The 16,796-nt window shown below is 41.7% G+C and overlaps 1 protein-coding gene across 4 annotated transcripts in view; it reads right to left on the bottom strand.

Annotated features, from left to right (window-relative positions):
• The window catches only part of GIGYF2 (GRB10 interacting GYF protein 2), a 152,026-nt gene that overhangs the window by 94,196 nt on the left and 41,034 nt on the right, over positions 1 to 16,796 (bottom strand). For 3 of the 4 annotated variants that reach the window (XM_062193489.1, XM_062193501.1, XM_062193495.1), the window contains exons 4-5: positions 11,688 to 11,817; positions 10,706 to 10,801 (exon numbers count right to left, since the gene is read on the bottom strand). In XM_062193489.1, coding sequence (XP_062049473.1) covers positions 10,706 to 10,801; positions 11,688 to 11,817 — 226 coding nt within the window. Of the gene's footprint in view, positions 1 to 10,705; positions 10,802 to 11,687; positions 11,818 to 16,796 lie in introns of those variants that run through there. The other variant, XM_062193509.1, reaches the window with a different exon arrangement.

The following is a 16,796-nucleotide window of genomic DNA, read 5'->3' as shown; positions in this document are numbered from 1 at the left end:
GAATGGACAACCCCTCTCTCTCTGTCTCTACCTAACTCTGCCTTTCAAATAAATAAAATAATAAATCTTTAAAAAAAATTAAATGGAGAATGAGCAAGTAAGATTCTGCATAAAATTAATCATCTGAATGATACATTAAGGGGAAGGGAGAGAGAATGCCTGAAATAAATAATGAAATCCCAACCACTCAGTGACTACCCTACAGTTTCACCCACAACCCATTTGGAACAGGGTCCAGGTAACAATGAGGTAGCAGTGGATGGGCACCACCCACACAGGAGAAAGGCAGAACAGAGGGCCAAAAACACGCTACTTAAAGCTTCTGGATAAACAAATGTATGAGGCTTAGGAAAAAGTAGAGCAAAAGGTATTTATAAAAATCTTGAAAACGTATAAAGTATAAAACCTGTGGACATTTGAAGGAGAATTTTAAACTGAGAAAATGTTGGTATATATCCTAACTTGTACATCTGGAGTCTGTGAAAGAGCTGTGAAGGTGCTTAGGCAGGGCACACAGAGGAAATGAGCCTGGATCCTGCCTGCAGCCAAGACCATCCTGGCAGAGGGGCAAGAAGCACATCTCCAGTTAGCCTGGGGGAAAAAAAAGAATCCTGCAATTCAACAAATAGTTTGGTCTACCGTGGTCCCCACTGATTGTCAATTTTGATTCAAAATCAACTGAAATATGCTGCCTACACCTCCTTATTTCAGAACAGTCAACATATAACTGGTTAAAAACTTCTTTCACTATTGAATTTGTTTAGTATGAGTCATTTTCTCCTTACTACACGTCTTTTTCAGAATTTTACACAGTATAATTTGCTGGGGTAAATTTCAAAACTTTCATCAGTGTAAATAAAGTTGTCTTATTTAAGTTTTCTGAAGACTTAAGATGAAACGGATAACTAAACAAAAGGTTTTTACCTTCCAAGGGTTTTGTTTTTGTTTTTGTTTTTGTTTTTTTTTAAGATTTATTTATTTATTTGAAAGAGTTACACAGAGAGAGAAGGAGAGACAGAGAGGTCTTCCATCCACCGGTTCACTCCCCAGTTGGCCGCAACAGCCAGAGCTTTGCTGATCTTGAAGCCAGGAACCAGGAGCTTCTTCGGGGTCTCCCATGCGGGTGCAGGGGCCCATGGACTTGGGTCATCTTCTACTGTTTTCCCAAGACCATCGCAGAGAGCTGGATTGGAAGTGGAGCATCCAGGACTTCAACCGGTGCCCATATGGGATGCCGGCGCTGCAGGCAGCAGCTTTACCCACTATGCCACGGCAACGGCACCTGCAATGCTTTTATAAAAGCAAGTTTGGGGCCGGTGCTGTGGCACAGTGGGTTAAAGCCCTGACCTGAAGCGCCGGCATCCCATATGGGCGCCAGTTTGAGACCCGGATGCTCCTCTTTAGATCCAGCTCTCTGCTATAGCCTGGGAAAGCAGTAGAAGATGGCCCAAATCCTTGGACCCCTACACCCACGTGGGAGACCCAGAAGAGGCTCCTGGCTTCGGATCGTCGCAGCTCGAGCCGTTGTGGCCATCTGGGAAGTGAACCAGCAGATGGAAGACTTCTCTCTCTTTCTCTAGCTCTCTCTGTAACTCTTTCAAATAAATAAAATAAATCTTTAAAAAAAAAGCAAAAGTTGGGGACCAGTGCTGTGGTGTTATGGGTTAAAACGCCACCTGCAGTGCCAGCATCCCATATGGGCACCAATCAAGTCCTGGCTGTTCCACTTCCAATTCAGCTCCTTGCTAATGTGCCTAAGAAAGCAGAAGAAGATGGCCCAAGTCTTTGGGATTGGCCTGCACCCACATGGAAGACCTGGAAGAAGCTCCCAGCTCCTGGTTTTGGATCCATTCTGCTCCGGCTGCTGCGGTAATTTGAGGAGTGAACCAGTGGATGGAAGACCTCTCTCTTTCTACCTCTCTTTGTAACTTTCAAATAAATAAAATAAATCTTTTAAAAAAATATCATGGGCATCTGTACATAATCTATATAGGTGTCTAAAAAACAGAGAACAGGGCCAGCATTGTGGTGCAGCGAGTGACACCAGCATCCCTTATCTGAGTGTTGGTTCCAGTCCCAGCTGTTCTGCTTCCAATTCAGCTTCGCGGTAATGCACTTGGGAAGGCTTTGGCTGATAGCCCAATTACTTAGGCCCCTGCCACCTACGTGGGGAGACCTGGATGGAGTTCTTGGCTCCTGACTGTAGCCTGGCTGTTTCTGTAATTTGGAGAATGAATCCACAGATGGAAGATCTCTGTCTCTCCTGCTCTATTTTGTCTTTCAAATAAATGTATATTTAAGTAACTCTATTCCTGAAGTTGAACTTACAAAATTTAATATTCAACCATTTCTGACTCACAAAATCTACAATTTCCTGTGGTCACGCTGGAGCACAGGGACACTGAGTGCAGCTGGAGTTACAAGCACAGAGCGGCCAGACTACCCAGGACTGGCTTCTGACTGCACTGCCCAGCACCTCTGCGCCTCCTTGTCCCCATCTTTATAATGTGGATATTTGTAACTACCTCATGGTTTGTTGCAAACACACAACATGATGAATGTCAAGTGCTTAGAACAATGTCTGAGACATATTACAGGCTAAGTATTTGCCATTATCTTCTACACTGATGCTTGGTTGAAAACAGTGAAGTAAATAATTCTATGCACAAAGTGCCACCACTTATTGGGGATGCGCAGTGTTTAAAGGACACACAGATAGTTGGAGATGCTTCAAATAGCCCGAGGAGGAGCATCATCAATAGAAACAATGGTTACTACTGAGGAAGGGTAACAGGCAACAGAATCTAAGTCAGTCAGACTTTCATTAAATGTGCTTCCGGATTATCCAGACACACATGTAATGAATGCATCAACCCAGTAGTTTACTTTGATGCCATGAGTAACACGCATCCACGGAGCAGCAGCTACTTACACCAGAGGTGTTAACATACACAACCATGCTCTCAAACTGAGATGCATGTCCAAGGAAACTGGCAAATCTGAAGAACAATTAGGTCTTCTTGAGTATGGATTTTGCTCTAAGAAAGCTTCTTCTCCGGTATATTTTACATATACATATATATATGAGGATACTTCAAAAAGTTCATGGATAGATGAAACGATAATTCTGGCACAAAATAAAGTCTGAAACACATACATAGTTTTCTTATAATATATACTTCAAAGTGAACACCACTTTGTATACACAGATTTCAAAAACTTTTTGTACTGAAGTGAGCTTATCTTTTAATTCCATTTTCCACAAACTTTTGAATTACTCGTGTGTGTGTGTGTGTGTGAGAGAGAGAGAGTCTAAAGATAACTAGGATGAGAACACTTTAAAGATAAAATAATCATTTCAAGTAACTTCAGGAAATTCAAACTATGAAGCAAGAAGCTTGCTCTAGGTTATCAGAAGTATTTACCTCCCTATGGAGGTACAGAAAGAAAGAAAAAGCACACAAAATTGTAGAACAGGAGAACTAACCACCCCGGGAATGACACTTGACCATCCAAAAGACAAGTATCAATGTCTGATGAATCTTCTGTCACCATCAGGTAGTGCCCTACTCCAGTAAATCTGGCAAGTGACAAAGGTTACCAACTGGCAGGAAATCTTAAAATGAATCATTTTAAATCCTTCAAAAAATGGATGCCAATTCAAATAATCTTCTATGGAAGATCCTTTTTGGATCTTTCAATTAAGCCTCTGTGATAACAGAATGCAGACCTTAGGATAAGCACTTCCATTATAAAAACAAAATGAAGACCTACTGCGGTCATCTGGGGAGTGAACCAGCATGTAGAAGACCTCTCTGTCTCTACCTTTCTCTGTAACTCTGTCTTTCAAACAAATAAAATAAATCTTTTAAAAAAATTAATGGGACTATAAATAAGGAATAAACATCTGAAAAATATTCCCATGGGCAAAGACAGAGAAACTGAAACAATGGAAGAATTTTTTTCCAAATTTTTAGAAAATTCTTTCAATAATAATATTCAATGTTGGAAGTACAGAATAATATTTAGTGTATACTACCACTTGTACAAAGAGGAGGAAAATACATTTACATATTTACTTGGCAAAATATACAAGAATATATTAACACTAGCTACATTTGGGACAAAGGAATAGGTGGCTGGGGAAACAATAAAGGGAGATTTTCTACTATATATTATTCTATAAATCTTGGCTCTAAACTTTTGGATTTGCTACTTATTACAAAAATGTGTAAATAAAACTGAAAAAATAAAAATACTGAACATAGCAAAACTAATGGTAATGTAAGTACAGTTATGGCAGTAGTAAAACAAGAGATATTTTCATTTTCATCTTCATATAAATAATCTAGCAGTATGAACAATTTGACTTTAGTTCTGAACTTTCTGTTGTATTCCATTAATCTATATATCTTTCCTTATTCCAACCTGTTGTAACTACTGTCACTTTTTAGCAAGTTTTGAAATGAGGCGGTGTGAGTCCTCCAAGGCTGTTATTTTGTTATTATTTGTTTGTTTTCAAAACTGCTTTGACCACTTAGGGTTCCTTGCAATTCCAAATGAACTTTAGGATGGCTTGTCAATGTCTGCCCAAAAGGCCACTGGATTTTGACAGGGATGGCACTAACACTAGTCACCACTGTGGAAAGTACTGCCATCTTCCAAACCGTGTGCATGGACCCCTTTCCACTTATTTAAGTCTGCTTCAATTTCTTTCAACAATGTCTTGCAGTTTTTAGAGAATAAAAGTTAAAGAAAAAACTGGTCAAATTTATTCTTAACTACTGTATTCTTTCTGATGTTATTGCAAATGCGATTGTTTTCTTAATTTCCTTTATAGACTATTCACCATTAGTATAAACAAATAAAACTGACTTCTGATTATTAATCTTGTACCCTACAACTGTGCTAATACTTTGAGGATTTTCTGGAGGTTTTTTTCTGGATTCTGAGGGATTTTATACATACAAGATCATGTCATCCGCAAAGAGAGAGTTTTACTTCTTCCCCTCCAATATGGATGCCTTTTACTTCTTTTTTCTTGACTATTCAGGCAAGAACTTCTAACACGGTATTTAATACAGCAACGGTGAAAGCAGATATCCTTCTATTATTCCTGATCTTAGGAGAAAAGCCTTCAGTCCTTCACCATAGCTATGGGCTTGACATAAATATTCTTTAATCATGGGAAGTTCTCTTTTATTCTGAATAATACTCTAGTTCTGCTTCAATTGAGGTGAATTAGCTTTTTTTACTTTGTACTATGGTGTAATAGACTGTTTTCTTATATTGAACTAGCTTGTATTCCAAGGATAAATCCCAGCTGGTATAGTGTATAATCTGCTATTATACTATTGGATACAATCTCTGTTGGTACGTTTAAGCAACTAAAGTTAGACCAAATTAACAGACTATAATAAAGCATAGTAAATGTTAACAATTACTTCTACCTGGTAAGTTTATAGGTAAGATTTCTTTCTTTGTAACTTTCTGTATTTTCTACAATAAGTATGAGTAATTTTATAAAAAAAATTATTCTGTTCATTTTCGTAACACATAAAGAAATCATAAAAATCAACAAGAAAGACGAACAATTCAACAGAACAATGGACAAAGGACAGAGGCCAGATAAAAACCATAATGACAGATATGCATGTATGAAAAGACACTCAATCTCAATAGTCATTGGGGAAATACAAATTTAAAGCAGCTCTCCAAATCACTATTTCAGACAAAATTTTAAAAGACCTGGAAGCCTACATGGGAATGAGACCTCCTGGGGGCAGGCTTCCAGTTCAGCAGTTCGGAGGCTGCTTGGGACACTGCCATCCCCTATCAGTGTGCCTGGGGGTGAAGCCTGGGATCCACTCCTGAGCCTGCTGATGTGTACCTGAGAGGGCAGGTGATAATGGCTCAAGTACTTGGGTCCTGCCACCCACGGGGGAAACCTGGACTGAGTTTCAGGTTCCTGGATTCAGCCTTGTCCAACCTTGGCTGCTAAAGGCTGTCTGTTATTCTGTCTTTCAAATAAGTAAGTCTTTTAAGTCTTTTTATAAAAGGGGATGGGGGACAGCACTGTGGTGTATAGGGTTAACTCACAGCTCACAAGGCTGGCAACCCACATTAGACGAAAGTCCTGACTGCTCTACTTCCAATCCAGCTCCCTGATAATAAGCCTGGGAAAGCAGCAAAAGATGCTCAAAGTACTTGGGGCCCTGCCAGCCATGTGGAAGACTGGGATAGAATTTCAGGTTCCTGGCTTCACCATTTGGGGTCCAAACCAGTGGACAGAAGATCTCTTTTTTTTTTTTTTTTTGGACAGGCATAGTGGACAGTGAGAGAGAGAGACAGAGAGAAAGGTCTTCCCTTTTGCCGTTGGTTCACCCTCCAATGGCTGCCGCGGCCGGCGTACTATGGCCGGCACACCGCGCTGATCCAAAGGCAGGAGCCAGGTGCTTATCCTGGTCTCCCATAGGGTGCAGGTCCCAAGCACTTGGGCCATCCTCCACTGCACTCCCGGGCCATAGCAGAGAGCTGGCCTGGACGAGGGGCAACCGGGACAGAATCCGGCGCCCCAACCAGGACTAGAACCCGGTGTGCCGGCACCACTAGGCAGAGGATTAGCCTGTTGAGCCACGGCGCCAGCCCAGAAGATCTCTTTCTATCTCACCCTCTCTCTGTCACACTGCCTTTCAAATAAACAATAAATTTTAAAATAAATAAATAATATCTTTTAAAAAAAGAAGGGTTGGCATTGTGGCACAGCTAGTGAAGCTGCCACTTGCACTGCAGGCATCCCATATGGGCAGTGGGCAGTTCCCGCCCTGACTGCTCTACTTGCGATCCAGCTCCCTGCTAATGGCCCAGGAAAAGCAGCGGAAGAGGGCCCAGGTGTTTGAGTCCCTGCCACCCACGTGGGAGACCCAGATGAAGCTCCTGGCTTTGGCCTGAGCCAGCCATGGCTACTGCAGTCATCTGGGGAGTGAACCAACGGATGACGAGCGATCTGTTTTTCCCTCCCTCCCTCTCTAACTCTGCAAATAAATAAATAAACCATTAAAAAAAAAAAAAAGAAACCTAAGTATTCAAAAAGAGATGGGGAAAAATTGTGAATTTAGAACATACTCTGAAGAAAGATGAATGATCTAGAGCTACATTTAACATAAAAATCAAGGGCAGGTGCTGTGGCGCAGCGGGTCCACACCTGGCCTGAAGTGCCAGCATCTCATATATGCGCCAGTTCGAGACCTGGCTGCTCCACTTCCGATCCAGCTCTCTGCTATGCCCTAGGAAAGCAGTAGAAAATGGCCAGTTCCTTGGGCCCCTGCACCCGTCTGGGAGACCAGGAAGAAGCTCCTGCCTCCTGGCTTCGGATTGGCACAGCTCCAGCCATTGTGGCCATTTGGGGAGTGAACCAACGGAAGGAAGACCTCCCTCTCTCTCTCTCTTTCTCTCTCTTCCTCCCTCCCTCTCTCTCTCCCCCCTTCTCTCCTCTCTCTCTCTCTCCCCTCTCCCCCTCCCCGTCTGTAACTCTAACTCTCAAATAAATAAATAAATCTTTAAAAAAACATAAAAATCAACATTGATAGAAAAAGCTGCAGAATTAAAAAACTACATTATGCTATCTTCAAAACAGAATCTATAACTCGGGATTGATGTTGTGGCAGAGCAGATGTAAGCCACTGTTTGTGACAGCAGCATCCCATATGGGCACTGGTTCAAGCCCTGGCTATTCCACTTCCAATCCAGCTCCTTGTTAATGTGCCTGGGAAAGCAGCAGAGGGCAACCTGAGCACTTGGGCCTTTGCATCCCATGTGAAAGACTCAGATAAGCTTCGGCCTGGCCCTGCCTTGCTCACTCTCCAGCAGACGGAAGATCTCTCTCTGCCTTTCCCTTTCTCTGTGTAACTCTGCCTCTCAAACTAATAAATCTTTAAAAAAACTTCAACTCTAGAAAATAAAACTATTGATATAATACATAATACATAAATACATAATGAAAATATTTGAAATGAGGAAAAATCAATCAGTTTGTGGTAATTCCAGGATACACCACAGAAAGTTTCAATCATATGAGAAATCTTATTTCTTGAAATAACTGAAAAACACATGTCATAACCTTAAGACCTGATATATCTAAATAGTAAATAGATTCGTGCTTATAATAATAATCTTTATATTTATATATTTGAAACACATAATAAAAATACTTTTAAGGAAAATTAAGCCAAAATACAGTCAGGTGTCAATCTGACACTTGGCAAAAACTTTTCAGAAATCATTTGAGAAGGATCCTCTCTTCTGTGTACTTTTTATAGTAATAAACACTTCAGTCAGTGAAAATATCTGCTGATGAGATACTGAGTTTCAGTAAGATGGAAGGCGTCTAATTTAGAAAAAGCAATAAAGAAGAAAAAAAAAAAAGTAGTGAAAATATGATGCTGAAAACCACCAAAGATTAATATCAGACCTTTCTTAGATTTTAAAACAGTTCTCAAAGAGAGCAGTTTTAATAAATTTTAGAGCAGCTTCCCATAAATATGGCAAGAGTGTAAAAAAGGTCAGCACCGCGGCTCACTAGGCTAATCCTCCACCTGCGGCACCAGTACCCTGGGTTCTAGTCCCGGTTGGGGCGCCGGATTCTGTCCCAGTGGCTCCTCTTCCAGGCCAGCTCTCTGCTGTGGCCCAGGAGGGCAGTGGAGGATGGCCCAAGTGCTTGGCTGCTGCACCCGCACAGGAGACCAGGAGGAAGCACCTGGCTCCTGGCTTCAGATCATCACAGCATGCCAGCCGTAGCAGTCATTTGGGGGTGAACCAATGGAAGGAAGACCTTTCTCTCTGTCTCTCTCTCTCACTGTCTAACTCTGACTGTCAAAAAATAAAAAAAAAAAGAGTGTTAAAAAAAAAACCCAGGGTTGTCACAAAAAGGAAAAATGAAAATTTCTAGACCTAAATGGTGGTTGATGGTCATACAACTCAGTAATAGACTAAAAACCACTGAATTGTGTACTTTAAGGGTGAGTTTTATACTAAGTGAATGGCTCAAAAAGGTCTTAAAAAAAAAAACACGGGATCAGTGCTGTAGCATAGCGGGTTAAAGCCCTATCCTACAACACCTGCATCCCAAATGGGCGCCGGTTTGAGTCCCAACTGCTCCACTTCCAATCCAGCTCCCTGCTAATGTGCCCAGGAAAGCAGCAGAGGATAGCCCAAGTCCTTGGGCCCCTGCACCTACATGGGAGAACCGGAAGAAGCTCCAAGCTCCTGGCTCCTGGCTTCAAGTTGGCTCAGCTCCAACAGTTGCAGCCATTTGGAAAGTCAACCAGCAGATAGAAGACACCTTTCTCCCTCTCCCTCTCCTCTCCTCTCCGCTCTCTCTCTCTCTCTTTCTACTTCTCTCTAGCTCTTTCAAATAAATGAAATAAATCTTTAAAACACACACACACACACAATTCACTTAAAGGGGCAGTCATCAAAAAAAGAAAACACTTATTTCCCTACTTTACTGCAGTCACTGTTAACACCTAGTGGTTATTTTCCTATGACATGGGTAGTATAATATTAATAGGGATAACACAGGGGCCTGTGTTGTGGCGTAGCAGGTAAAGCCACCACCTGCAATCCCAGCATCCCACATAGGTGCAGGTTTATGTCCTGGCTGCTCCACTTCCGATCCAGCTCCCTAACAGCATGAGAAAGCAGCAGAAAATGGCCTAAATGTTTGGGCCCCTGCACCAGGGAGATGCAGAAACAGCTCCTGGCTTCTGGCTTTCGCCTGGCCGCATGCTGGCCATTGCAGGCATCTGGGAAGTGAACTAGCGAATTGAAGATTTCTCTCCCTCTCTGTCTCTCCCTATAACTCTGACTTCAAAATAAATAAATAAATCTTAGAACAAACAAACAAAAAAAGACAACACAATTTGCTACTTTCCAGATCAGAAGTTTTACTTTCTCACATCACCCAAAAAAAATTTAAAAAACAAACAGGGGCTGGCGCTGTGGCATACCCATATAGGTGCCAGTTCAAGTTCCAGCTGCTCCACTTCTGATCCAGCCCTCTGCTGTGGCCTGGAAAGGCAGAAATTGGCCCAAGTCCTTGGGCCCCTGCAGCCACATGGGAGACCTGGAGGAAGCTCCTGGCTCCTGACTTCAGATCAGCCCAGCTCCGGCCATTGCATCCATCTGGAGAATGAACCAATGGATGGCAGACTTCGCTCTCCCTCTCTCTCTGCCTCTGCCTCTCTGTAACTCCGCATTTCAAATAAATAAATCTTAAAAACATAAAATTAAAATAAAAAACCTAGGTTTACAGCAGAGTAGCAGTGCTTTTGATTTGAGAATCTACATTTCCCATTACTGCTGAAATTTCAAGCTAACAATTACTTCTAAAAAACTGTTTTTCTGCAAAGATGGCCGTCTCCCTCATCCCCAAAATAACTATGTTCTCTACTTAAGTAAATTATAAGGGATGATTCTAATTGTCCTTAGGATCTAGAAACATTCTTCTATCTATATAGCACACAACAGCTTCACACTATGTATGGTAAATCTAAGCAACTGAATGGCATCCGCACACCAAGAAGTGCTAACAAGGAAGCAGACCCATGACTGCACAGGGTAACCCTCGGGGCCTAAGGAGTGGCTCACTGTACTCATGCTTTGCAGGAGGGAACGAGGGTTTGCCTGCAGCTCAGATAGAACAAACCTGTTCTTCTTCTGTGAAGGGTACAAGAGCCAATGGCAGCAAGGGCTCCTCCTGCAGGATAGGCAGAAATTCTTTATCCAGAAGGTCTGAAGGTATCTGAATGACCAAACACAGCACCATGAGATTAATGCTCTTCTTCCAAATACAACAACGAAAAACCAAGAAAAAGCATTCTGATTTTTCTACTGTTGATTACAGATTAAAGCGTATTCAGACAAGATTAGCTTCAGTTGTACTTATACATTTTGAAAGAGCAAAATATGAAAAGCTACAGCCACCATTCCCATCCTCCATCAGACCACCACATCTGGATCCAGCACGAACTGCTACTCCAGACAGCACAGTGGAGAACAATCTCCACACTTAAGAAAAGGGAGAAGCACGTCAGTCACTAACAACCATCATTAAAATTTCAGACTCTCAATGCATGAATAAAATTGAAAAAGTATTTTGAAAAAATCAAAATATAATTTCACACTACTCAAATAATAGTGTATACCATTGCAGTTTTGCTCACTTAGAAGTTACACAAATGTGCTACGTTTTAAGATTTTCCTATTAAAAATTATAGATTTAACTCATAAAAGAAAGGAACAGGAGAAATTGCTCTACCTCTCCTTCCTTCCAAGAAATAGTTGATAAGGGGTGTAATAAAATAGGACAAAGTCTTCAGTTCTTAGCTATGAAACTGTGCTAGAAAATAGACATGAAAAGGAGGTTAGAGAGGGTGTTAAGTGCTACCACTCTCCTGTTTCCACTATGCTGCCTATTCTATAAGGATTAAATTTTCTCTAAAAATTACAGTGTGTTACACTTAGAAGATCATCTGGTAACTATACCAGGTCTCAAAGTAGAAAATGGGTAATGTGGAGAGAAAAGGCATAGGACAACATATCAGAATGTATTATTCTCTGATACGTAACACATCAATGCAGAGTTCAAAGTGTCTTGCATAATGATGAACCTTTCCGGACTTTCTTACCTTATTGTCTTTAAGGAAAAGTGCTAACATTTCCTCTCTGCCATAACGATAATCTGCTAATTTATACTTCGGCAATGCTGGAGAGAGAGGAGGGGACGTAATACTCCCACCGCTGGACAGAGCACGGAGCCTAGAATAGAACAGAATATACAAAGTGAAGCATCAAATACTTGGGCATATGTTTTAGTTTATATAACATACAAAAGAAATTTCAAGTGAGTTCTTTGGGAAAACAGGAAGAAATTCCGTTATGTCAAGATATCAAAGATTCAACAATAAAAGCTGTTGTCCACAGCACACTTACAGAACAGTTCACTGAGTGACAACCAGACAACCATAGAGCCATTCCTAAATTTAAAAGGTATCACAGCAGATTCCTGAGAAGCTTGAGAGCAAGGAGAACACTTTCTCCAAACTGTAAGTTGTTACATATGATTAAAAGGAAAGGGAGATAACACCTTACAACTGTTAATTCTTAAAAATGAATGTCCAGGGGTGGCATTTGGTACATCAAATGGATATGCCTGTATCTTGGATCAAGTGCCAGGTCCCCACCCAGCTTCCTGCTAGTAAGCATGATGGGACTCAGATCCCACAAGGAAAACCTGGACTGAGTTCCGAGTTCCCAGCCTCAGACTGACCCAGTACCGGCTGCTGTAGGCATTAAGAGTAATGAACCAGTGTATGGGAGACTTCAATAAATAAATGTTTTAAAAATTAATGTCTGAAAAAAAATTGTCTGACAATACCAAATATTGATAACAATGTAAAAAATAGAGATTCTCAAGGAGTTCTTTTGAGATTACATACTCTAACAACCAAAGCTAGCACTGTGGTTCAGTGGGCCAAGCCACCATTTGCAACGCCAACATCCCACATCAGAGCACTGGTTTGAGGCCCAGCGGCCCCACTTCTGATCCAACTTCCTGCTAACGTGCCTGGGAATGCAGTGAAAGATGGTTGAGTGCTGGGACTGCCACCCACATGACAGAATGGGATGTAGTTTCTGGTTACCAGCTCAGGCCTGGCCCAGAGCTGGCAATTGTGGCCACTTGGGCTATGAACCAACAGTTGGGAGATTATGTATCTGTATCTCTCTCCCTCAGCCTTTCAAATAAATAAATCTTTAACAAATAAATAAATTGAAACAACTACATTAAAAAGTGATGTGGCATAACCAATTAAGTTATTTATAAGGTTATTTACTAATAGTTAAAATATTTCATAGAAAGTTTGCTACACAAAACAGGATAAGGTTGTATCTGCAAAGGGAAATAAATAAAAAGGGAACTTTAATTGTACCTATTATATTACCTAATATATTTTTAATAAAGGCAATTAATAAAAAATCTAAAGAATTTGAAAATGCAGTGAAATAGAAAAAATAAAAACAAAAACTGTACTTACTACTAAGAAAAAAATAAAGACTATACTCTAAAAACAGATGTTGCCTCCAAGGAATAGAACTGGGTAAAAAGAACCTACTTTAATTTTTAAATATCTATATATACATTTTTTTAAAAAAAAGGGGTAGGGAGCAGGCAGCGATTGGTGCTGCAGGTGAAGCTGCCCCTTGGGACACCAGCATCCCATATCATATCAGGGTGCCTGGTTCAAGTCTTAGCTACTCTGCTTCCAATCCACTTTCTGACACACACACCCTGGGAAGCAGCAGATGATGGCTCAAGTCATTGAGTTTCTGCCACTTACACAGGAGACCCAGATGGAGTTCTAGTTTCCTGGCTTCAGTCTGGTCCAGTCCCAACTGCTGTGGGCATTTGGGGAGTGAACCAGAGGATGAAAGAAGTCTTGGTATCTCTCAATTCTCTAGCCCCTTTACCCATCTTTCTGCTTTTCAAATAAGTAAATGAATAGACATTACAAAAATAAATCAGTTTTTTAAAGGGGAGGAGCCAGTGTTGTAGCATAGTGGGTAAAGCTGCCACCTGCTATGCCAACATCCATATGGGGGCCAGTTTGTGTCCCAGTTGCTCCACTTCCAATCCAGTTCTCTGCTAGTGCCCTGGGAAAAGTAGCAGAGGATGGCCCAAGTGTTTAGGCTCCTGCCACCCAAGTAGGAGACCCAAATGAAGGTCCTAACTCCTAGCTTCAGCCTGGCCCAGTGCTGGCCATTGAGGTCATCTGGGGAGCGAATGAGCAGATCAGTGGTCAACATCTCTCTCTCTCTCTCTCTCTAACTTCTTCAAATAAATAATTAAATCTTAAAAGGGGTGGGGGGGAGAGGAGGGCAGCACTGTGGTGCAGCAGGTAAAGCCACCACCTGCAGTGCCGGCATCCCAAATGGGCGCTGGTTCAAGTCCCAGCTGCTTCATTTCCGATCCAGCTCTCTGCTCTGCCCCGGAAAAGCAGTAGAAGATGGCCCAAGGACTGCAACTGCGTGGGAGACCCAGAAAGGCTCCTGGCTACTGGCTTCGGATCAGCACAGCTCCAGCCACTGTGACCATCTGGGGAGTGAACCAGCAGATGGAAGACCTCTCTTTCTCTCTCTCCGCCTCAGCCTCTCTGTAACTCGGCTTTCACATAAAATAAATAAATCTTAAAAAAAAAAAAAAAAACTGTAAACAATAACAATATCCTACTGTAGCATGGTGTCAAATAGCCAAGTGGGGGAAACAAATGTCAGGCACAGCTGATGATCTGGAGGGGCTGCCAAGTCCCAGTAAGGAAATAGCAAAGCTGAAAGGGATCAAGATGCTTCACTCAAATAAATTCAGTAGCTTAGCCCAAGAAAAATTCAACAGGAGCATTAAAATATACACCCAAACTGCTACGCTTTATTCATAAAACAAGAACGAAGGTAAAGATCCACAAAATATTTACACATTAGGGCAGGTGTTTGGCCCGGCAGTTAAGATGCTGCTTGGGACTGCATATCCCACAGTGGCTGCCTGGGTTCAAGTCCCAGCTCCACTCCGGATTCCAGATTCCTGCTTATGTGCGCCCTGGGAAGCAGCACGTGATAGTTCAAGTACTCTGGTCCTTGCCACCACGTGGGAGGATCCAGCTCTGACTCAGGCTGACCCAGTCCTAGCTACTGCAGTATTTTGGGAGTGAGCTCAGCAGATGGAAGATTTTTATCTCTCTCTCCTCTCTGCTGTTGAAATAAAATGGAATTTAAAAATTTTTAAATACCATGCCCAAGTAAGGCACCTGCATGCTAAATGAAATTTTCTGCTCTTATCTTTGTAGTACCCACTTGACAGAGTAATGCTTTTTAAAGTTTTGTTTATCTTCCTTTTATTTGAAAGGCAGCGAGACAAAGGGAGCTTTCATCCACTGGTTTACCCTTCGAATGATGGCAACAGTTAGGGTAGGGATTGGCTACAGCCAGTAGCTTAGAATTCAGTCTGTGTCTCCTAGGTGGTTGTCAGGGATCCAACCACTTGGGCCATCACCTGCCGGCTCCAAGGGTGTACACAGCAGAAAGCTGGAATGGGAAGCAGAGCTGGGACTCAAACCAGCCCTCCAATATGGGAGGTATCCCAAATGCCTGTCCCTAAAAATATTTTTACACATAGAAAATCTAACTAAAAAGAGTATGCATTAGTAAAGTAAGACTATAGGGATTTTTCCCCTCAATGTTTCTATCATAATATTTTCAACTTCTATTATAGACAATTTGAACACATTAAAAGAAAGAAACACAACAAATTTCCATGTGCTTTCACTGAGCCTCAAAATCCATGGCCAATGCTGTTCTTTCCATGACCCCATCAAAGCCGTCTTTAACATCATTTTGAAGTGTTGCCTTATTTCATCTGTAAATACTTTATCCTATTATCTCTAAAAGTTAAGGATTTTTTCAAAGTTCAGATTTTTCTGTTTTACCCACGACTAATTTACTGTTTCTCCATCCTCTCCATTTCGTGTAAACTGCAGACCAGGTGTACAGACTGAATGAGATGTGCCTCCCAGGGGCCGGCACTGTGGCATAGCAGATTAAGCCACTGCCTGCGATACGAGCATCAGTCATCTCCTATGTGCACCAACTGGAGTCCTGGCTGTTCCACGTCCAATCCAGCTCCCTGCTAATGTGCTTGGGAAAACAGCAAAGGACAGTCCACACATGGGACCCTGTACCCACATGGGAAACCTAGATGAAGCTCCTGGCTTTGGCCTGGCCCAATCCTAGCCATTGGGGCCATTTGAGAAGTGAATCAGCAGATGGAAGATCCGTCTCTGTCTCTAACTCTGCCTTTCAAATGAAAATATATATACATAAAGAGGGACGGAGATGTGCATTCTACTTGCAAAACCTCCTCTGTGGTGATGTATGATGCCAGCAAGAGGCACACACTGCCTAGTTGCTTTTGCAATCCTAGGAACTACTGATAATGAATGTTTAAATCCTTAAGCTCACTAAGTTTGCAAAATGATGACATTCTATCATCTCATCTATTTATTAGCTGCAGTATTTCTACAGAGACACTTCCCTCTGACACTATCTGGTACAGCTACCCAACAGTCTAGTACATAAAGGAAAGGAAGTTAAACACCTTCTTCTTATTAGGTTTCAAAACAATGACTTGGCTCTCTAGCATCCTCCAACAGTGACAAGTTATCTTTAACAGATCTCAATTTATTGCAGTTAGCCAACCATGTTCAAATTGTCTTAGCATTGACCAATGGGAAATTCTGAATTCAAATTGGCTCCTGGATCCTTTTGACATGACCGTAAGTGGTCTTTAACAGTGGCTTCTCCATCTGGTATGTCAAAATCTTCTAAGCTGATCTTGTATTATTTCTTGCTGCAAGACTTGGAATCAACCATTTCTCCAGGAGACTGAATTTCTTTAGTTTACAGAGAGACAGGATCATTGCTACAGAGCTGGCCTTTGTGTTCCTTCCAATTATTTATGGACTTAAAGGTCATTTAGCTCAACCCATAAGACAGGTTGAACAACCAGATAAGAAAACAAGATGCCCACAAAGTTGTGATCCAACCGCTACTGAAGGGACCTTCCAGGAACCTGCTTCTTATCGGATCTCTGTAAAGTTGGGCTCTTCCCTACAGATGCAAAATTAACATCTTCTGAGAACTGAAGCTAGGGATTTAACACATATATTAGCTCATTTAATCTCATTTAA

This window comes from Lepus europaeus, chromosome 1, assembly GCF_033115175.1.
Source record: "Lepus europaeus isolate LE1 chromosome 1, mLepTim1.pri, whole genome shotgun sequence".
Classification (NCBI taxonomy): Eukaryota; Metazoa; Chordata; class Mammalia; order Lagomorpha; family Leporidae; genus Lepus; species Lepus europaeus.
The sequence above is the reverse complement of the archived record's forward strand: the minus strand, read 5'-3'. Positions and strand labels throughout refer to the sequence as shown.